Source organism: Schistocerca serialis, chromosome 10 (genome assembly GCF_023864345.2).
Source record: "Schistocerca serialis cubense isolate TAMUIC-IGC-003099 chromosome 10, iqSchSeri2.2, whole genome shotgun sequence".
Taxonomy (NCBI): Eukaryota; Metazoa; Arthropoda; class Insecta; order Orthoptera; family Acrididae; genus Schistocerca; species Schistocerca serialis.
The window spans coordinates 128,948,942-128,972,703 of record NC_064647.1 but is presented as its reverse complement, the minus strand read 5'-3'; the positions used below and the strand labels follow the sequence as shown (position 1 = coordinate 128,972,703).

The window sequence follows — 23,762 nt, the reverse complement described above, 5'->3', positions numbered from 1 at the left end:
GTTCCTTTCGTGCTATGGTGGGTTATTAAGCACGAACTTAAGGAAGGAATACACATGCTCTGTAGCAGTAGTCAAATTGAGTAACTCCTTAAATAGATGTATACGACATGATCATATGTGAACAACACATACTATTCTTACATTCTTTGAACAATGAAAGCTTCCTTTCTTAGAGTTGCACCACAAAATTATTGCACACGAGACAACTGAATGAAAATACGTATATTTTGCTAATGCACCTCTTTTTCTCTTCAATGTTTATATTCCTACATGGACTTTCCATTGTTTGATTTCTCTCTTCCCAAGATTTACAGTAACTGGAAGTGCAAATGTGGATGTTCTGATTTCATTTACGAGTTCAAAAAATATTGCTTTCGCTTTTAAGTTTAAATTATTGCCATTAGGGACACATAACAATGTTGAATTTTCCACCCTAACTGCTATATCCTCGCCATGTGTTACGTTATAATTTGTATGGTACCTCCTGATGTGCGGAACTTTGTATGCTGTGTCTTTTTGAAACTGAGACTAATTGCAGAAAACCACTCAATAATACTGTAAACTGCTGTCTATTCATCTTACCATCCAAATATAATATCTGCTTATGATGTACCACACAACCATTAATGTCAATAAAAGGACAAGAAAGAAGTACATCGTTTGTGACAAATCAGTGTTTATTATGCAACTCAGAGTTATGGTACAACGTGATTTCTGCCTGTCCAAAGTGCATTGAGCTGATGAAGTGACGTAAAGGTAAGTGTTGTTGATATCTTTGTGATGGCGGATGCGCAGAAGAAGCAGCTACTGCCATCCCATCTGGAACAGAAGGCAACATGAGTCAGTTATAAAATATCTTGGCATACATACATACACACACGCGATCGTATGAGTTGCTACTGTCGACTGCAACATATTGGCTCTAAGTACTATGGGACTTAACTTCTGAGGTCATCAGTCCCCTAGAACTTAGAACTACTTACACCTAACTAAGCTAAGGACATCACATACATCCATGCCCGAGGCAGGATTCGAACCTGCGACTGCAGTAGCAGCGCGGTTCCGGACTGAAGCGCCTAGAACCGCACGGCCACAGCGGACAACTTGCACCATATTAACCGAGTAAATAAGGTAATGCTCTGAATCTGATGACAGTGATGCTAACAATATCTCCTTTGTTGCGCTGACTGAAGAAGCGGCCTTGCGTTATTCATTCCTATTTAGCATCCGTGGTGTCTGAGAGTACAAGCACTCGTACATCTGCATCTATATACTCCGGAAGCTACCATAGGTTGTACGGTTGAAAGTACCTTGCACCGCTGTTAGCCATTTCCTTCCTTGTTCCCCTCGCAGATGGAGTTACGGAGAAACGAGTGTCTGTACGCTTCGGTACCAACCCTAATTCCCCTCTTATCTTCCTGGTCCTTACGCGAAATGTGCTTCGGTGGCATTAGAATCGTTCTGTCATCAGTCGAAAATGCCGGTTTTCCAAATTTTCTCAATAGTGCTTCGCGAAAAGAAAGCCCTCTTGCCTCCAGGAATTTCCGTCTGAGTTCAGGCAGCGTTTCCGTAATACTCGGATGTTGATCGGATCCACGGGTAACAAACCTAGCAGCATCTTTCTGAACTGCCTCGATGCCTTCCTTCAAACTGACCTGCTCTGAACCCCAAACACCTGAGTGGTACTGGAGAATGGGATCAATCAAGTGGTCTACATACGTCTCCTTTGTAGATAAGCTACACTTTTCTACAATTTTCTCAATAAGCCGAAGTCGACCATATGTCTTCCCAACAACTGACCTCATATGCACATTCACTTCAATGTCCTTTCTCAGCTTTCCACCTGTATATTTAATCGACGTAATTCTGTCAAGCTGCACTCCACTAATACCGTATTCGCACATCACAGGACTTTATTGCTAGTTATCTTCAGTAAATTTTTCCTCATTTAGAGAAACCTACCATTCATCAGACCAAATAGAAATACACTCCAACTCACCCTGTACCCTTCTACAGTCTCTCAACGACGAGGTTCTCCGCCACCAGCGGCGTATGTCGGCCCCACATAATTCCACCCAAAAAACATAACGGAACCTCCACCTTGCTGCATTCGTTGGACAGTGTGTCTAAGGCGTTCAGCCTGACCGGGTTGCCTCCCAACACGTCTCCGACGATTGTCTGGTTAACGGCATATGCGACAGTCATCGGTGAAGAGAACGTGATGCAAATCCTGAGCGGTCCATTCGGCATGTTTTTGGGTCCATCTGTACCGCCCAGCATGGTGTCGTGGTTGCAAAGACGGACCTCGCCATGGACGTCGGGAGTGAAGTTACGCATCATGCAGCCTATTACGCACAGTTTGAGTCGTAACACGACGTCCTGTGGCTGCACGAAAAGCATTATTCAACACGGTGGCATTGCTGTGAGGGTTCCTCAGAGCCATAGTCCGTAGGTAGCGGTCATCCACTCAAGTACTAGCCCTTGGACGGCCTGAGCGAGGCATGTCATCGACTGTTCCTGTCTTTCTGTATCTCCTCCATATCAAAAAAAAAACTTCGCTTTGGTTCACTCCGAGAAGCCTGGACACTTTCGTTGTTGAGAGCCCTTCCTGGCCCAAAGTAACAATGCTGGCGCGATCGAACCGCGGTATTGACCATCTAGGCACGGTTGAAGTATAGACAACACGAGCCGTTTACCTCCTTCCTGGTGAAATGACGAACTGATCGGCTGTCGGACCCTCTCGGTGTAATAGGCGCTGCTCATGCGTGGTTGTTTACATCTTTGGGCGGTTTTAGTGGCGTCTCTGAGCAGCCAAAGGGACTTTGTCTGTGATAAAGTATCCGCAGTTAACGTCTATCTTCAGGAGTTGAAGGAACCGGGTGATGCAAAACTTTCTTTGCTGTGTTTATCTAAATCTTGAGCATCTCACATAGGATGCTGTAGAGCTTAATGTTTGCATCCGATGGCTGGATTATCATGAATAGCGTCATAACCCTCTCTTCACAATACATTCCAGAAATGCTGGAATTTATCCCAGAAGGCCGCGTTAAGACTTATGACCTAGAACTGTATGCCATTCCCCGACCCCACCCCTCTCCCTTCATACCACTCTTCCACCTTCAGAATTTCATCTGGTACTCTTCGATCACACTGCACAGTTGAGTGATCGGCTCTCTTCCTTTATCGGGCCAGATACTTTACCATGACCATTTATTTTCCTAGATAAACCCACCTACCTCTCAAATACATAAATCTCCTTGTGGATGACATCGGAAGTTCACTGAGGCTTATTGCGGATGATGCTGTGGCATATCGAGAGGTTGTAACAATGGAAAATTGTACTGAAATGGAAGAGGATCTGCAGCGAATTGACGCATGGTGCAGCGAATGGCAATTGAATCTCAATGTAGACAAGTGTAATATGCTGCGAATACATAGAAAGATAGATACCTTATCATTTAGCTGCAATATAGCAGGTCAACAACTGGAAGCAGTTAATTGCATAAATTATCTGGGAGTACGCATTAGGAGTGATTTAAAGTGGAATGATCATATAAAGTTGATCGGTGGTAAAGCAGATGCCAGACTGAGATTCATTGGAAGAATTCTAAAGAAATGCAATCCGAAAACAAAGGAAGTTGGTTACAGTACGGTTGTTCGCCCACTGCTTGAATACTGCTCATCAGTGTGGGATCCGTACCAGATAGGGTTGATAGAAGAGTTAGAGAAGATCCAACAGAGTGCAGCGCGCTTCGTTACAGGATCATTTAGTAATCGCGAAAGCGTTAAGGAGATGATAGATAAACTGCAGTGGACTCTGCAGGAGAGACGATCAGTAGCTCGGTACGGGCTTTTGTTGAAGTTTCGAGAACATAGCTTCACCGAAGAGTCAAGCAGTATATTGCTCCCTCCTACGTATATCTCGCGAAGAGACCATGAGGATAAAATCAGAGAGATCAGAGCCCACACAGAAGCATAGCGACAGTCCTTCTTTCCACGAACAATACGAGACTGGAATAGAAGGGAGAACCGATAGAGGTACTCAAGGTACCCTCCGCCACACACCGTCAGGTGGCTTGCGGAGTATGGATATAGATGTAGATAGATGTAGATGTAGAAATACGACGAGCGGTAGACGCTTAGGTCTACAGAAGAAAGGCAAATGGGAAAGTAGCTGATCAAGGGGAATCGGCGGCCTAGTACCGTGTCTTACCACGTGTGATGTTCAGTGCAGCAGCGCCTTGTAGCCCAGGCCGATAGCTGGAGCGGCGGCGATGCCGACGGCGGGGTGCGACACCTGGACCGACGAGTAGGAGGTGGCGGCGGCGGCGGCGGCGGGGGCGGCCGCGATTGCGGGCACCGCCGTCTTGATCACCGCCGGCGTCTGCAACACGGCGACAGGTGTTGAGGCCCCTGCGCTAAGCTAGCATTGTTGACATATGTTATGCATTGTGGACTGCAGAGTCTAGATAAATATGCCAGGCTGTTTGACAGCTCTGTTTTATATTTTCCGGACACCTGGCTGAAAATGGCTTACACGTTCGTGGTGCCCTCCGTCGCTAATGCTAGAATTCGATATGATGTTGGCCCACGCTTAGTCTTGATGACAGCTTCCACTCTCGCTGTGCTGTGACAGTGCCACGCAAAACAACAAGGAGTGCAAGCCCCCTCCATGACGAACACGACCACAACATAACACCACCGCCTCCGAATTTTTCTGTTCGCACTACACACGCTGGCAGATGACGTTTACTGGGCATTGGCCATACCCAAATCCTGCCATCTGATCGCCACATTGTGTACCGTGATTCGTCACTCCACACAACCTTCTTCCACTGTTCAATCCTTCAATATTTACTCTCCTTGCACCAAGCGAGGCGTCGTTTGGTCTTTACCGGCGTGATGTGTGCCTTATGAGTAGCTGCTCGTCCATGAAATCCAAGCTTTCTCACCTCTTGCCTAACTGCCATAGTACTTGCAGTGGATCCTGATGCAGTTTGGAATTTCTGTGTGGTGGCCTGGATAGATGTCTGACTATTACACATTACGATGCTCTTCAACTGTCGGCGGTCTGTGTCAGACGAGGTCGGCGTGTACAATTTTGTGCTGTACGTATCCCTCCAAGTTTCCATTTCACTATCACAACGGCAACAGTGGACCTAGGGATGTTTAGGAGTGTGTAACTCTCGCGTACAGACGCATGACACAAGTGACACGCAATCACCTGACCACGTTCCAAGCCCATGAGTTCTGTGGAGCGCCCCATTCTGCTCTCTCTCGATGTCCAACGACTACTGAGGTGGCTGATATCGAGTACGTGGCAGTAGGTGGCACACAAGGCACCTAATATGAAAACATGAACCATGAACCATGGACCTTGCCGTTGGTGGGGAGGCTTGCGTGCCTCAGCGATATAGATAGCCGTACCGTAGGTGCAACCACAACGGAGGGGTATCTGTTGAGAGGCCAGAGAAACGTGTTTCCTGAAGAGGGGCAGCAGCCTTTTCAGTAGTTGCAAGGGCAACAGTCTGGATTATTGACTGATCTGGCCTTGTAACAATAACCAAAACGGCCTTGCTGTGCTGGTACTGCGAACGGCTGAAAGCAAGGGGAAACTACGGCCGTAATTTTTCCCGAGGGCATGCAGCTTTACTGTATGATTAAATGATGATGGCGTCCTCTTGGGGAAAATATTCCGGGGGTAAAATAGTCCCCAATTCGGATCTCCGGGCGGGGACTACTCAAAAGGATGTCGTTATCAGGAGAAAGAAAACTGGCGTTCTACGGATCGGAGCGTGGAATGTCAGATCCCTTAATCGGGCAGGTAGGTTAGAAAATTTAAAAAGGGAAATGGATAGGTTAAAGTTAGATATAGTGGAAATTAGTGAAGTTCGGTGGCAGGAGGAACAAGACCTCTGGTCAGGTGATTACAGGGTTATAAACGCAAAGTCAAATAGGGGTAATGCAGGAGTAGCTTTAATAATGAATACGAAAATAGGAATGCGGGTAAGCTACTACAAACAGCATAATGAACGCATTATTGTGGCCAAGATAGATACGAAGCCCACACCTACTACAGTAGTACAAATTTATATGCCAACTAGCTCTCCAGATGACGAATAAATTGAAGAAATGTATGATGAAATAAAAGAAATTATTCAGATAGTGAAGGGAGACGAAAATTTAATAGTCATGGGTGACTGGAATTCGAGTGTAGGAAAAGGGAGAGAACGTAGTAGGTGAATGTGGATTGGGGCTAAGAAATGAAAGGGGAAGCCGCCTGGTAGAATTTTGCACAGAACACAACTTAATCATAGCTAATACTTGGTTTAAGAATCATGATAGAAGGTTGTATACATGGAAAAACCCTGGAGATACTAAAAGGTATCAGATAGATTACATAATGGTAAGACAGAGATTTAGGAACCAGGTTTTAAATTGTAAGACATTTCCAGGGGCAGATGTGGACAGTGACCAGAATCTATTGGTTATGACCTGTAGATTAAAACTGAAGAAACTGCAAAAAGGTGGGAATTTAAGGAGATTGGACCTGGATAAACAGAAAGAACCAGAGGTTGTACAGAATTTCAGGGAGAGCATAAGGGAACAATTGACAGGAATGGCGGAAAGAAATACAGTAGAAGAAGAATGGGTAGCTTTGAGGGATGAAGTAGTGAAGGCAGCAGAGGATCAAGTAGGTAAAAAGACGAGGGCTACTAGAAATGCGTGGGTAACAGAAGAAATATTGAATTTGATTGATGAAAAGAGAAAGTATAAAAATGCAGTAAATGAAGCAGGCAAAAAGGAATACAAACGTCTCAAAAATGAGATCGACAGGAAGTGCAAAATGGCTAAGCAGGGATGGCTAGAGGACAATTGTAAGGATGTAGAGGCTTATCTCACTAGGGGTAGGATAGATACTGCCTACAGGAAATTTAAAGAAACCTTTGGAGATAAGAGAACAACTTGTATGAACATCAAGAGCTCAGATGGAAACCCAGTTCTAAGCAAAGAAGGGAAAGCAGAAAGATGGATGGAGTATATAGAGGGTCTATACAAGGGCGATGTACTTGAGGACAATATTATGGAAATGGAAGAGGATGTAGATGAAGAGGAAATGGGAGATACGATACTGCGTGAAGAGTTTGACAGAGCACTGGAAGACCTGAGTCGAAACAAGGCCCCCGGAGTAGACAACATTCCATTGGAACTACTGACGGCCTTGGGAGAGCCAGTCCTGACAAAACTCTACCATCTGGTGAGCAAGATGTATGAAAAAGGCAAAATACCATCAGACTTCAAGAAGAATATAATAATTCCAATCCCAAAGAAAGCAGGTGTTGACAGATGTGAAAATTACCGAACAATCAGTTTAATAAGCCACAGCTGCAAAATACTAACACGAATTCTTTACAGACGAATGGAAAAACTAGTAGAAGCCGACCTCGGGGAAGATCAGTTTGGATTCCGTAGAAATACTGGAACACGTGAGGTAATATTGACCTTACGACTTATCTTAGAAGAAAGATTAAGGAAAGGCAAACCTACATTTCTAGCATTTGTAGCCTTAGAGAAAGCTTTTGACAATGTTGACTGGAATACTCTCTTTCAAATTCTAAAGGTGGCAGGGGTAAAATACAGGGAGCGAAAGGCTATTTACAATTTGTACAGAAACCAGATGGCAGTTATAAGAGTCGAGGGCATTGAAAGGGAAGCAGTGGTTGGGAAGGGAGTGAGACAGGGTTGTAGCCTCTCCCCAATGTTATTCAATCTGTATATTGAGCAAGCAGTAAAGGAAACAAAAGAAAAATTCGGAGTAGGTATTAAAATCCATGAAGAAGAAATAAAAACTTTGAGGTTCGCCGGTGACATTGTAATTCTGTCAGAGACAGCAAAGGACTTGGAAGAACAGTTGAACGGAATGGATGGTGTCTTGAACGGAGGATATAAGATGAACATCAACAAAAGCAAAACGAGGATAATGGAATGTGGTCGAATTAAGTCGGGTGATGTTGAGGGTATTAGATTAGGAAATGAGACACTTAAAGTAGTAAAGGAGTTTTGCTATTTGGGGAGCAAAATAACTGATGATGGTCGAAGTAGAGAGGATATAAAATGTAGACTGGCAATAGCAAGAATAGCGTTTCTGAAGAAGAGAAATTTGTTAACATCGAGTATAGATTTAAGTGTCAGGAAGTCATTTCTGAAAGTATTTGTATGGAGTGTAGCCATGTATGGAAGTGAAACATGGACGGTAAATAGTTTGGACAAGAAGAGAATAGAAGCTTTCTAATTGTGGTGCTGCAGAAGAATGCTGAAGATTAGATGGGTAGATCACATAACTAATGAGGAAGTATTGAATAGGATTGGGGAGAAGAGAAGTTTGTGGCACAACTTGACCAGAAGAAGGGATCGGTTGGTAGGACATGTTCTGAGGCATCACGGGATCACCAATTCAGTATTGGAGGGCTGCGTGGAGGGTAAAAGCCGTAGGGGGAGACCAAGAGATGAATATACTAAGCAGATTCAGAAGGATGTAGGGTGCAGTACGTACTGGGAGATGAAGAAGCTTGCACAGGATAGAGTAGCATGGAGAGCTGCATCAAACCAGTCCCAGGACTGAAGACCACAACAACAACATGTTTCTCTGCGTATCCGGATACTTTTTATCACATAGTGTATACTCCACAAGTTACAGTTTCAGTAGCTGCGGGAGGGAACTTAGCAGGATTGATAGAGGAGACAATGAAGATCCAACAAAGAGCGGCGCGTTTCGTCACGCGATCGTTTAGCTGGCGAGAGTGCGTTACGGGGATACTAAACAAACTCCGCCGGCAGACGTTACAAGAAAGACGTTGTGCAACACGGAGAGATTTACTTTTGAAATTTCCGGACAGCACTTTTCAGGACGAGTCGGACAACATATTACTTCCTCCCACATACATCTCTCGTACTGACCACGAGGAGAAAATTCGAGAAATTAGAGCCAGTATAGAGGCTTACCGACAGTCATTTTCCCACGCAATATTCGCGAGTGGAACAGGGTTGGAGGGATAAGGTAGTGGTACAGAAAGTACCCTCCACCACTCAATATTAGGTGGCTTGCGGAGTATGATTTAGATGAAGGAGGTGTAGAGGTTTACCGTCATGTTTCATTCCCCAGCTAGTTAGCTAGTTGCATGTTCCATAGATCATTTTACGATTCTTTTATCGAAATGATATGGAACAAGTCAGTTACGGGATTTTAATATTAATGAACACATTACTTTTTTAGTCTTACTCATGCAAAACTAAAGCTAATTTTTTTAACTGGCTACCTGTTTTTAAATATAAATTCATCAATGGATTAGAAGTGGTTTCTGTAGGAGAAACGATTTTAAAAATTTTAAAACTTATATGTTATTGGGAAAACGATCAAAAATTTTTGTTACTTCACACTGTACTCCTTTCTGAGCAACTGTCAGCTTTCATAATTGGTCTGGTGTTGTGGGTGCGGACATCACTGTTCTCTTCAAATTGCAACTGATCATTTAGGACGAATTTCATTAGCAAAAATACGTACTGTAACGGCGCATTCAAAATACTAACTCCTTGAACAGCTACCTACATGACTTCCGTGGGTGAACACCACATATTATTCTTACTATTCGCTTTTGTGCAGTCAGTGGTTTCTTTCTAAGTGATGAGTTACCCCAGAAAACTTATTGAGCGAAAATGGGCAAAATATGTCAGGAAGTTGATACGTTTCTTTCCAAGTTTAGCAGTTATATGAAGAGCAAAATTAGCTGAGCTTAATTGTTTGTGACGCTCTGTAACGTGCTTTTTACAGTTCAAGTTCAAGTTCAGTAAGTGCACCTAAGTATTTGGAGCGTTGTACCCTGTTTGCTGACTCCGGCTCCTGTGCTAGATAAATTGGTATGGCTCTATTTGTTGTACAGAACTGAAAGTAGTGGGTTTTTCAAAATTTAGGGAGAGTGCATTTCAATGAACCACTGAGTAATCCTTTGGAAAACGTTATTTATAATCTCTTCTTTTGCTGTCTCTGTAATGAAATTATTATAACACCAGTATCGCATGCAAAAATTGGCAATTTTGTGTGTTGGATGTTAAGTGGAAGGTAATTCACATATGTAACGAACAGGAGTGGGCCTAAGAGCATAAGAGGGAATGAACGAAAGAAAAATGGTGATCCGTATACCATGGTATGTATCCTGACCACATTCATCATGTTCCTGTGGTCCTTGCCAAGTTATACAGTGATGGCAGCGGATATGTCATTCTCCAATAATGGTTTCTCAAAAGTAGTCCAACAGAAGTTCATCAAAACAATTCGTCAAGCATCTTTGTTATTTTTTCCCGTGAATTGTACTGATCCTAGCTGTAGGGGTCTTAGCGTGAGCATCTGAATTCATTCAGTACCTTACTTTATCTTATGTGATGCCTCAGAGGACAGCATGGCGTCAGAGTTAAGGCTCTCCGTCTGCTTCTGTGTCCAGTTCTTCAAGATTCCAAGCTGCTATACATCTTGCCTTACTCCATCTGTCCTTCTCCTCCTCCGTCTTCCCACAGTCTGATACCTGATGCGAACCGCGCCATTGAAATTTTGGGCCATCTCGTTTCTTCCATTCTCACTACATTTCCAGCCCATTCGGGTCTTTTGCTTTTCATAAAACGATGTGAAGCATCTTGAAAAGCTCTTCTGCACTGGGGCACTCCCTCCATTCTCCAATACTCGGATCCCAGACTGATCCACATATTTTCCTGAAGACGTTTCTCTCAAATATAAACATTCGGTTAAGGTCTTGTTTTCGAGTGTTCCATAACAGATAGCCATACAGTATTACTGGAATTACCAGTGTCTACAGTCGGATAAGAAAAGAGTGAAGCTGCCATCAGCCCGCACATGGGATTTAACACCGCAGCGCATTATTAGCCGTGCTCCTAACAACGATGGTGGGCTGTTGCCTTCCTCCAGACTTTGAATTGACTGTCTCAGGTGGCTATCGGGAAATATACAGTGAAAGATGGTTTCCAAATCACTGTATAACTCGGCATTTTTCACTTTAACAAACATTTTCACAAGTCAAACAAGTGAGAAGTGACAGTTATCAACGCTTGAACTGACAGAGGCCCAACCCTTAGACGTTTGGAGTCCCAATCTGGAACCTTATGATTGAGCCCCTGAAACATTTGATAAGGACCCCAAATGCTGGAGCAGTTCTTTAGAACTCGTCCGACTGGCGTCTTGTATGCGGTTTCGCTTACAGATGCATCCCACTTTAACAGAACCTTTCCTACGCATCTAAACCTTCCTTCCTCTTTCCCTGCAGCTGATATTATGCGTCAATGGCTTTTCATATTGCCTTTTACTGTTATTCCTAGATGTTTGCATGATGAGCGCCTGAAGTGTAATACAAGTCATGTAATTGGCTGTTACTGTAGTCACCGTGTAAGAAGTCAACTGTGAAACAGATTAGAATCCCGCTCGAACAGTCCACGGGTGTACTGCCAGTCCATAGCGTCCAACGGGCACAATATTTCGGCGATCAGGCATGTAACCATCGTCAGATTAGAATTCGATATCATTCTCGTAGATTTCGTAGCCGTTTGCTACCGCAAATAGAGACCTGTAGCTTCTCTTGGGCTGTAAGCCATGTCCCTCTTCTTATTCTCCTCTTTCGCTTCCTTCTCCTCCTTGTTTCTTACTCGTTCTCCTCCTCCTCCTTCTTCTTTTTCACTACACCTTCACTACTTCCCGCACGCTACAACCCACAATCAATATCCACATGTCTACAGCGCTTTGTTTAGTGGTTAATATCCATGCTGCTAGATCATGGACCCCTGGTTCGATTCCCAGCATCACAGATTTTCTTCACTTGGGGACTGGGTGTTTGTGTACTTCTAATCATTTTATCTCATCTTCGTCGACGTACAAGTCACCTAAGTGGTGTCCACTAGAAAGGCCAAACAACCCCAGACGATATCTACAGGCCAATAATGCTGTACAATAATTTCGTTTTCATTGTCCAGATGATCCCAGCTGCGGAGTTCAAATGTCCAGTGGGACTATCACGGGACGATGAGAGTAATATATGGCATAACAACACAAAAATATAAAGTGTAATATTATGGATGTGCTAGTGGATCCTCTCTCCAATGTTACTCAATCTGTACATTGACCAAGCAGTAAAGGAAACAGAAGAATAATACGGAGTAGGTATTAAAATCCATGAAGAAGAAATAAAAACTTTGAGGTTCGCCGATGACATTGTAATTCTGTCAGAGACAGCAAAGGACTTGGAAGAGCAGCTGAACGGAATGGACAGTGTCTTGAAACGAGGATATAAGATGAACATCAACAAAAGCATAACGAGGGTAATGGAATGTAGTCGAATTAAGTCGGGTGATGCTGAGGGAATTAGATTAGGAAATGAGACAAAGTAGTAAAGGAGTTTTGCTATTTGGGGAGCAAAATAACTGATGATGGTCGAGGTAGAGACGATATAAAATGTAGACTGGCAATGGCAAGGAAAGCGTTTCTGAAGAAGAGAAATTTGTTAACATCAAGTATAGATTTAAGTGTCAGGAAGTCGTTTCTGAAAGTATTTGTATGGAGCGTAGCCATGTATGGAAGTGAAACATGGACGATAACTAGTTTGGACAAGAAGAGAATAGAAGCTTTCGATATGTGGTGCTACAGAAGAATGCTGAAGATTAGATGGCAAGATCATATCACTAATGAAGAGTTATTGAATAGGATTGGGGAGAAGAGAAGTTTGTGGCACAACTTGAGTAGAAGAAGAGATTGGTTGGTAGGACATGTTCTGAGACATCAAGGGATCATCAATTTACTATTGGAGGGCAGTGTGGAGGTTAAAAATCGTAGAGGGAGACCAAGAGATGAATACGCTAAACAGATTCAGAAGGATGTAGGGTGCAGTAAGTACTGGGAGGTGACGAAGCTTGCACAGGATAGAGTAGCATGGAGAGCTGCATCAAACCAGTCTCAGGACTGAAGACCACAACAACAAAAACAACAACAGTGGATATAAGAAAGTTCACTGCTGACCACGCACCTGCTCGTGAATGACCTGGGGAGGTCCCTGGACGAGTTGGGCAGGGGGCTGGATGAGGCGGGTCTGCACGATGGGGGGAGGCTGGATCACCTGCCTCTGCAGCACTGGAGGCGGCTGCACCAGCTGCGTCGGTCCGGGCACCACGCGGGTGCGCACCACAGTGGCTGGAGCGGCGGCGATGCCGATGGCGGGGGCGGCGGCTATGGCGGGGGCGGCGGCGATGGCGGGGCCGGCAAAGCCCAGGCCGCCAAATCCGCCTCCCAAGGCGCCACCGCCAAATCCGCCACCGAAGCCACCACCGAAGCCGCCTCCGTAGCCTCCCAGACCTCCTCCGAAGCCTCCCAAGTAGCCTGGGGCGGCCTTGGCTTTAGGCTCTGGTACTGGGCCACAATGGGCGGCAGCCACTAGGGCGACGGTCAGCTGCAATCAGGACACCACAGTGTCAGGAAACCCAGAGCATGGCGGGTCTTACTGCAAACATTTCCTCGACAGGGCTAGGTTCCAAGTAGCACCCACACGTGGTATGCTAGTTCAAAATCACGCCATGTCAAGCGCTTTGATTCCCAAATATGTGAGTGGCTCGAAGACTTCTTAAGTAATAGAACCCAGTACGTTGTCCTCGATGGTGAGTGTTCATCGGAGGTGAGGGTATCATCTGGAGTGCCCCAGGGAAGTGTGGTAGGTCCGCTGTTGTTTTCTATCTACAAAAAAATGGTTCAAATGGCTCTGAGCACTATGGGACTCGACTGCTGAGGTCATTAGTCCCCTAGAACTTAGAACTAGTTAAACCTAACTAACCTAAGGACATCACAAACATCCAGGCCCGAGCCAGGATTCGAACCTGCGACCGTAGCGGACTTGCGGTTCCAGACTGCAGCGCCTTTAACCGCACGGCCACTTCGGCCGGCTTTCTATCTACATAAATGACCTTTTGGATAGAGTGGATAGCAGTGTGCGTCTGTTTGCTGATGATGCTGTGGTGTACGGGAAGGTGTCGTCGCCGGCCGAAGTGGCCGAGCGGCTCTAGGCGCTACAGTCTGGAAACGCGCGACCGCTACGGTCGCAGGTTCGAATCCTGCCTCGGGCATGGATGTGTGTGATGTCCTTAGGTTAGTTAGGTTTAAGTAAGTCTAATTTCTAGGGGACTGATGACCTCAGAAGTTCAGTCCCATAGTGCTCAGAGCCACTTGAACCATTTTGAAGGTGTCGTCGTTGAGTGACTGTTGAGGATACAAGATGACTTGGACAGGATTTGTGATTGGTGTAAAGAATGGCAGCTAACTCTAATTATAATAAATGTAAATTAATGCAGATGAATAGCATAAAGATTCCTGTAATGTTTGAATACTCCTTTAGTAGTGTAGCGCTTGGCACAGTCGCGTCGATTAAATATTTGGGCGTAACATTGCAGAGCGATATGAAGTGGGACAAGCATGTAATGGCAATTGTGGGGAAGTAGGATAGTCGTCTTCGGTGAATTGCTAATGAGGAAATTTAGAGAACCAGCTTTTGAGGCTGACTGCAGTACAATTTTACTGCCGTCAACTTATATTTCGCGGAAAGACCACAAAGACAAGAGAGATTAGGGCTCGTACAGAGGCATATAGGCAGTCATTTATCCCTCGTTCTGTTTGGGAGTCGAACAGGGAGAGAAGATGCTAGTTGTGGTACGAGGTACCCTCCGCCATTACGGTATGGTGGATTGCGGAGTACGTATTTAGATGTAGATGCAACTACAGTTGCAGCAAAGATGGCTGCCCCTACCTGTCCCTAGTGTGGTCACTGTGTGTTTTGGCTTGAAGGGCTTAAGTCTGCGACAGTTGTGCAAGTTTCACATGTTGTGCTATGGTATGGTTCCAAATGAACAAACTTCATTCACCGCAATAGCAGTGTACACACTTTCATTGTTCCAAGATGACCGGTTTCAACAGGCTTTTGCTGCCATCTGATATTATGGGACTTGTTACAATATTTCCATGTTACATCACGTAACAAGTTCCATAAGATCTAATGATGGCAGCAGAAGACTGTTGAAGCTGGGTCATCTTTGAACTAAAAAGATGTCTACACTGAAATCGCAGCGTAATAAGTGTGTTCATCTCCAACTGTGCAACTTAGTTTTCCTAAAGAATATGTTACAGATCTTCCCAGTAAGACTATTATTTATCACTTGGCGTAAGTGTTTCATCTAAACTGGGTGTCCTCTTTCCAGGTAAGTGGATGGGCTAAGGTATAATATTTCATGGTCACCACGTTCACATCGTAAAGATAGTGCCGGCTTTAGAGCTGTACATTTAAGTACTGATTTATTATTAGATATTCTGTAAATCAACAAGCTAGTAGCCTGCCTGTCCCTCTTAGATCAAGAATTGAAAGGAAAGCGATGCACTTTCAAGTTCGGCTATAACCACTTTGCTAACAATGGTAATTGCAGGTAAGTGGCGCAATAAAAGGTGGCTGACAGCTTCGTCACGTATCGTATTTTTCCGAAACCCTTCATGCTGACTTCACTGTGTTTTCATTTCTGCAAAAGTCAGCACCTAGCAGTTGTACTGTCAAAATTGCGCGCTGAATCTAAACGTTGCAGTTTCAATCTTTTTTGAAGAAAGTGGATGTGAAGAAATGACACACTCGTTGGGCTAAAAAAAAATTTTAATGCCTCTGGTGTGCTCATTCTTCACATCGGAAATCTTGTTATTCGAATCATCCCACCCTCCACCCCCCTCAAGTACAGTAGGACTTCTTCTTTTGTGTCGCATATAACTGCATCAAAGAAAGAGAAGGACTGGACATGAAAACTCAAAAAAATTGTAAGACTCCTTCGCACAGTGAAAGTAAAATTTCAAAAGAACAACTTCAAAAATTTTCCAAAATTATGGAAAAATGTATATAAAACAAAAATATCGGCATTCGATATTGCCGGTTTGGTATCAAGAAGTATCGCTAGTATATGTCCATCTTTTAGAAAAAATATCGATATACTGATATTTTATCAACAGCGCTACAACAAGTGTCGAATGGTATGTAACGGTTGTTATTAAACAGTACTGCAGTTTTTAACAATGCAGTAAGCCCTGTATCTTACAATTTAACGCCCACTGAAATTGCCCACAAGTTCCGTATCCTGAAAAGACTGTCCTGAATGGGATGACTGTGCCTCGTAACAGCTGACAGGTGATTGCATTTTATCTTGCGATCCTACGTAACAGTGCATCCCGTGTGCATTGTGGTAAAAACATGGCGGCGGCTGGACTATTGGCTACCCTCTGTGTGCACGGAAGCCCTAGGCTGTACAGTGTAGTGCATACTTACGATAAAGATCTTCATGGTCTGGACGCTCGAGTGCTGCTGGAGGACGCTGTGGGACTGATACTGCGGTGGCGCGCCGAGCCCTACTTATAGCTGGAGCCACAGGGCGCGGCCTGCAGTACCCCTCCAGGTTGCACCCTCGCCCGTGCCCCACATGCCCAATTAACACCGCTCCCCGCAAACCACCCGCGAGCGGCAGTCAGCTTCCAAACGGCACCGCTCTGGGACCAGTCCGTCTGTTTTCTCCTTTTTTTCCGTTCCCCTGCACTCGACGACACTGCCTTACCCGTCTACTCGTCAGACGGTTACGTGAGCGCACCTGTCTAGCGTTCCGCAGAGGTGCGTTTACACTATGCGGGACTCGCGGTGAGAGGCAACAAGGATTGAGTCGTTGGGGAGGGTAGAAGTAGAGTTGGTGATCGAGGAAGCAAAGAGGGACTACACGACTGAACATGTATACAGGGTGTGCTAGGAGGAGTAACCAACATTCAGGGAAATGACAGGAACGATCAATCGAAGCAAAACAGTGCAGTAAACATGGGCTCTAAAATGAATGCCGGACATTTGCCACGCCGGACATTTACCACGGTGGACATTTGCCACCGTGGACATTTGCCACACTTGCCCCTTCGCCAGGTAGCTTGAGTAGCGATCCCTCAGGTAAGGGACGCCCTTCCTCGTACTTCTTCTGTCCGCTTTCAAACCGCCGTCTCCACATCTTACTCGATACAACCAGTGCGTAAGGGACCTTCTTCTTCGACATCTTGGCCAAATACAGAGCTTCTTTTCCGAAACCGAAATATTTATATCTTTTGGGAAACGAAAGCAATACCGACCGTTATGTCACTATGTAAATAGTTCTGCCAAGAATAAATATAGATCCCTCTGTCTGTACGGTAGCTTCCTTTCACGCTTACTGATTGCGATAAAAACAGACCATCGACATGAGAGCAACAAGAAAGGGACGATGTAGAGAGAATGCGAATGTACACTAATCATTTCTTTTTGATCACTGCATTTGTTCCTACTTTAATTACTGCAACTGCATGTCCAAAAGAAAATAAGGAAGGAAGAAATGGCTATGTCAATGTGTGAAAAGAAGAACGACATACTCGATATTAATTTACTCTCTAAAATGCGATATCCATTCCGGCGAGACATTAGTTAATAAAGTGTAGCGGGACAATGTTCAAAACATGACTGGAAATACGTTCACCAAATAGAGATAAGAACATCTAAAGTCGATGTACAATTTTAAAATGTTAGAAATAAGGAAATGAAGTAATACAGAATGCTAAGCTTGTAACGTACGTTGTTGTTCTACATTGTTTAGCTCTGGTATTTACAGGGTCACAGAGGAAGCATCCTATGTTTTGGGGGGAAAAGCCGTAATTGTAATTATCTGCACTACAACAGAAACAAGAAGCACACCTTAAGGAAAAATAAATGTGTGTTCCAGCTCACAAGCGACATTGAAGCAGATAGTTCCTGTGACTTAGTATGGCTATATTCGACAACCGGAATAAATTAATAACTGGCTCCATTTACCGACCCCCGGTCTCAGATGAAACAGTTGCTGAACAGTTCAACTTGAGTCTCATCACAAATAGGTACGCTACTCATACAATTATAGTTGGCAGTGACTTCAGTCTACCTCCCGTATGTCGAAAAAAATACATTTTCAGGACCTATTGTAGATAGAAAATAACTTCCGTAATTGTGCTAAATGCTATTTTTTGATTAATTAGTTCACGAGGCCATTCAAATTGTACATGGTTACGAAAACACACTTGACCTCTTAGCCACAAATAAACCTGAGCATCACGACGGATACAAGGATTAGTGAACACATGGTCATAGCGAGGCTCAACTCAGTAACAAAGAAATTCAGCAAAACTAAACGCGACATATATCTCTTTATAAAAGCAACTAAACATTCTGTTGACGTCTTTCTAAGAGACAGCCTCCAATCCTTCCAACCTACATAAGTAAAGACGATTGTGGCTTAAGTTCAAAGAAATAGTATCAACAGCACTCGAGAGATCGATACCAAATAAATTAATAAGAGACGGAACTGACCCCCCATGGTACACAAAACACGACAGAAAGCTGCTGCAGGAGCACCGAAAAAGGTAAGTATAATTTAGACGAACGCAAAATCTCCAAGATTGTCGAAGTTTTACTGAGGCTCGAAATTTGGTGCGGCTTTCAATGCGAGATGCAGGATCCACAACGAAACCCTCTCTAGAAATGTGGCGGAAAATCCAAAGAGATTCTGGTTCTATGTTAAGTAAACCAGCGGAAAGGCTCAGTAAGCGATGAGGAGGAGGAGGAGGGGGAGACAAGGGACCCAACCCTTCGGAGCATAGCCGAGCGGTTCTAGGCGCTTCAGTCTGGAACCGCGCGACCGCTACAGTCGCAGGTTCGAATTCTGCCTCGGGCATGGATGTGTGTGATGTCCTTAGGTTAGTTAGGTTTAAGTAGTTCTAAGTTCTAGGGGACTGATGACCTTAGCTGTTAAGTCCCATAGTGCTCAGAGCCATTTGAACCATTTGAACCTTCGGAGCAGGTAAAATCGTGGCAAATGTCCGGCGTGGCAAATGTCTGCACACCCTCTAAAACGCATACGTTAAAAGCCATGACCACTGCCTCATACTGAGAAATTTCTTCTACTGCAAGCTCTTTGATTTCCATATTTTTGGAGGAGTGCGGACGGAAACTAGAGAGAAAAATGTCCAGTAAACATGTGCCCTACAATGCATACTTCAAGCCTGAGCACTTGTTCAGCAGAAGAGACACGAAGATAAACAAGTGCGCGTAGTGAGTGATAACAGCCAAACAGTTGCTGGATAAGATTTATTGAAATCCTTGACCAAGGTCTCGGTATATCTAAAGATACTTTCATCAGTTTACAAATTTACGTGTAATGACTGCCCCGACTATTACGTTGCACAGACACGTAGACCCATTAAAGTAAGATATAAAGAACACATGCTAGGTAAATATGGAGAAAACGTGTACAATTCCACGTTTGCTGAACAACTTTGCTCTTACAGCATACGCCACGTAAACTTGATGACGTAGAATTGCTGCACGAAGTCAGTAAATGTTACAATCTTGCCCTGTTCGAGGAATTAGAAATTTTCAAACATTTATCTCAGAAAGTTTCTGTACAAATTGTAAATAGCCTTTCAATCCCTGTATTTTACCTCTGCCACCTTCAGAATTCGAAAGAGAGTATTCCAGTCGAAATTGTCAAAAGCTTTCTCTAAGTCTACAAATGCTAGAAACGTAGGTTTGCCTTTCGTTAATCTATTTTCTTAGATAAGTCGTAGGGTCAGTATTGCCTCCGTGATCCAACATTTCTACGGAATCCAAACTGATCTTCCCCAATTCTTCTTCTTCTACCAATTTTTCCATTCGTCGGCAAAGAATTCGCGTTAGTATTTTGCAGCCGTGACTTATTAAACTGATAGTTCGGTAATTTTCACACCTGTCATCACCTGCTTTCTTTGGGATTGGAATTATTATATTCTTCTTGAAGTCTGAGGGTATTTCGCCTGTCCCATACATTTTGCTCACCAGACGGTAGAGTTTTGTCAGGACTGGCTCTCCCAAGGCTGTCAGTAGTAATATAGGGACGGCACGGAGGTAGTACACATTATGAATAAACGTTGTGTTATGGAACTTACACTGTACAGTATAATGTACACACATGAAGATATGGTAGAAATGCTGCTGATCTATGGAGAATGTACGTTGACGGGAAATTCGTTATGAGATTGCTTGTTTGTTGATAGTACTGTTAGCGAACATTATGATTATTAAGTTAATATGTCTGTTTTCTACCCTACTCTACATACCTGTACTGTACCCTGTTGTAGGTGGACGAAATGCTGTTCAGGCAGAACGACTGTACAGAAGACGATTCCCTGACAAGCCATCGCCTTCGCGCAGGATGTTTGGTCGTCTCACATCTCGTCTACGTGAAACGGGAAGCTTAAATCCAAGACCTCGACATCGTCCTAGAACACGCACAGATGAACGTGCTGAAGTTGCTGTGCTCGCTACCATAGCTGTGAATCCTCAAATCAGCACACGTCAAATTGAACGTGAAGTTGGTGTGTCGAAATCAAGTGCACAGCGTATTCTTAAACGTCATAAATTTCATCCTTACCATGTTCATTTACACCAGAATCTTCATGGAAATGACTTCTGCAATAGGGTAACATTTTGTCGGTGCGCTCAGCAAAAACTTCTGACTAATCCAAATTTTTTTGCAGATGTTCTCTTTACCGACGAGGCATCATTCTCCAACAAAGGAATTGTCAATATGAGGAATATGCATTATTGGTCCGCAGACAATCCAAAATGGCTCCGTCAGGTAGAGCATCAACGTCCGTGGAAAGTTAATGTTTGGTGTGGGATTATTGGAGATACCATTATCGGACCTTTCTTTATAAATGGCATCCAAAATGGCAGACAATACTCCAGATTTATACGACGCAATCTTCCTGTTCTCTTGGACACAAAAGTACCTCTGAACCGGAGAATGGTCATGTGGTATCAGCATGACGGATGCCCTCCACATAACGCCTTACGAGCACGACGACTTCTGAACCGTAAGTTCCCTGGTAGGTGGATTGGACGAGGTGGCCCAGTTAGGTGGCCTGCTCGATCTGCCAACCTTACACCGCTGGATTATTTTCTTTGGGGAGCAGTGAAGGATGCTGTTTACCAACATGAACCAACAACACCAGAGGACATGAAGCAACGCATTATTGATGCTTGTACAGCCATCAAAGAGGAAACAGTAGCACGAAGTAGGGCATCCTTCATCCGCAGAGTGACCCCATGTATGCAAGCCAATGGGCATCACTTTGAGCATGAGATGTGAACGCTATGTTTAGTATGGAGTGCTGGTATCACAGTGGAAGTTTCTACAAAGGGCCATTTTACACAGTGATGTTAAGAAACATTTGTTTGCAACAATTTGTCATTTAACGCATTAGATAAACATAACATTGATAATTATGTGAAAATAAAACTAATTGGTTAAACATGTTTACATTCATCTTCTATGTCCTACCTGAACTTCCCAAATCAAAACATTTTTACCTAAACAACGGTAAAACTTTTAGTCCACTTGCTCGTTTCACTAAAACCATCAACATGAATTTTACTATTACGAGTGACTGATTAACTGTCACTTGCGCTAGATCTACACTAAAGTAAAGTTTTAAAGTTGAACGGCATTACCATTTTAGTAACGGATTAACGATAAGTGAAGTTAACTTTGTGACTAACGTTGCGGTACACAGATATGTTACAGAACCGCATCACCTCTTGCCTATGGGATAAATACCTGCTGGAATGTACGACGTTAATGCAGGATGGCAGCAGACCATATTATTCGTTTCGGACCTCTTCATAAGTATGGAAGTGTGATTACGCATGTCAATCACATCGCGATTACGGGCAGCATGGGGTTCACGCCTGAGCCTCAGGACGTGCGCTAGCAGCGCATGTCGGGTGTTTCAAGCGTCAACTTCGCACCTCAATATCTCGGGATGTAATGGCAATATTGCGATGCAATCAACGCCATTGTGTATGTGCTTTGTTATGCTATGGATTGCTGCAGAAAAATTATAGGAGGTCCATTTAAAAAAACATAAGTTTGTGTTAAAAAACACGTATGCTTTCGTTTTAGAATGTTTCCAAATATGTACATTCATGGGCCCCAGCCCTACATTGATACCGGTAAAAGTCGTTTTCCAATAGCTATTATTGTTCCAGAGATATTTTGGGTGGACAAGATAGCTGGGACACCCTGTAGTTTGGCTGACTAGAAGCTAGGTTTTTTTTCTTTCTTTCTCTCACTTTTTTTTTTTTGTTTTTTTTTGTTTTTTTTGTTTTGTCTGTTGATGCTGGTGATATGCTTCTTTCCTGTCTTGTATGGATTTTGCGTGTTTTTGATGATTATTGTTCGCGGTTCTCGATGTGTATGTGTGGTTTAAATGATTCTGTTATGTTTTCTACTTATGACGACAGCTGTTTTCGATTTACTACAACACTGTGTTCGTTTTCGCTAGTATGTATCCTTGTCTTAATTTGCGCGAGACTCTCTCGCATAACACTACTGCCTTCTCCCGTTAGATTTGTTCCTTAGCGCAAGCTTCACCTGCTTGACACTAGGACACAGGCAAACAAGTGTTCATATTTTCTATTGTATGCAGATATTTTAAATGAATCTGATATGTTCTATTTATTAACACAGAGGGTTTGAATTAGCACAACCTTTAAAATTTTGACGCGCATGAGTATGTATCCCTGGGTTTTAATGTGCGCAAGTGTCTCGCGCATACCACAAGTGCCCTCTCTCGATGAAATTGTCTGCCTTAGTGCTTCCACACACTCTTCACGCTAGTTCACAGGCTAAGTACTAATAATTTGACGTGTTTGCATCGACCATCTCTTCATAATTATGCTGTACAGATGGAGGTGATTGTCTAATTTTAACTACAGATGACGCCTTTGGCACGACTGTCTTATGTATCTCCACTGCAGGATGTGATTTTAGTATGTGACTAAAAGTTTTTGTGATTGTAATACCTTGGTTATTTTCATGGTTACTTAAAGCTGTAAGGGTTTTTTTTTTATATCTCAGTTATGTTCCTAAGTCATTTGCTAATGAAGGTGTCATACTGTTCAGGTGTATTTTTGCTTCTGATTAAGGTATATTTAAATATTCCGAACCCGCTGTTAATTCTGCAACTGTTTGGCTGTTTTCATTTACCGCGAAGATTTTCAACAGTTGCTGCTTCAACCATGTTTAAAATTCTGAAGTGCGAATAGCTCTAAAGGTATTAAACTAGTGTTCAAGTCCTGGCGCCGTAAGGAGGAGCGAATAATGTGGATTATTTCCAGGTGTGTGGCTGGCGGATACTTTCACCAGCAGCAATTCACACATCTGAGTTCGCACCTCCAAACTCTCGCTACGATTACCACTGTAACAGACTAAATTGATTGATATACTAACTCCCTTTTGAAGAAAGAGATATTTAGCTCTTCTTTCTTCTAGAAAATGATGCATTGACCAGCCGCGTTATAAGGAATAATACAATCATAAATTATGTCGCCGTGTTTTCCGAAGTTTCCAGACTACGTTGTAGCCAGCTATCATTTTCAGGGTTAAGCAATTTAGAAATGAAAGAAACTGCCTTGCTTTGCAGGAGGTACATTGTAAAAATTTTTACACAAGTATACAGGGTGTAAGCGGTATAAGGCGCCAAAATTATACAGATGGCACATCTCGCAATGCTTGACAAAAAAGTCTGGTAACATGTTTGCGTATTTCCTACGGTTCTGCCAGAAAAA

The 23,762-nt window shown here is 43.5% G+C and overlaps 1 protein-coding gene across 1 annotated transcript; it reads right to left on the bottom strand.

Moving 5' to 3' along the window:
• Window positions 1-684: 684 nt before the first annotated feature.
• Window positions 685-16,429, bottom strand: LOC126425322 (cuticle protein 79-like). The gene is made up of 4 exons (XM_050088304.1): window positions 16,389-16,429; window positions 13,077-13,496; window positions 4,214-4,384; window positions 685-819 (listed from the first exon to the last, which is right to left on the bottom strand). Exons 1-3 carry the CDS (start codon window positions 16,401-16,403, stop codon window positions 4,226-4,228), a joined length of 594 nt encoding a protein of 197 aa, XP_049944261.1. The 5' UTR covers window positions 16,404-16,429; the 3' UTR covers window positions 685-819; window positions 4,214-4,225.
• Between the last annotated feature and the right edge of the window lie 7,333 nt (window positions 16,430-23,762).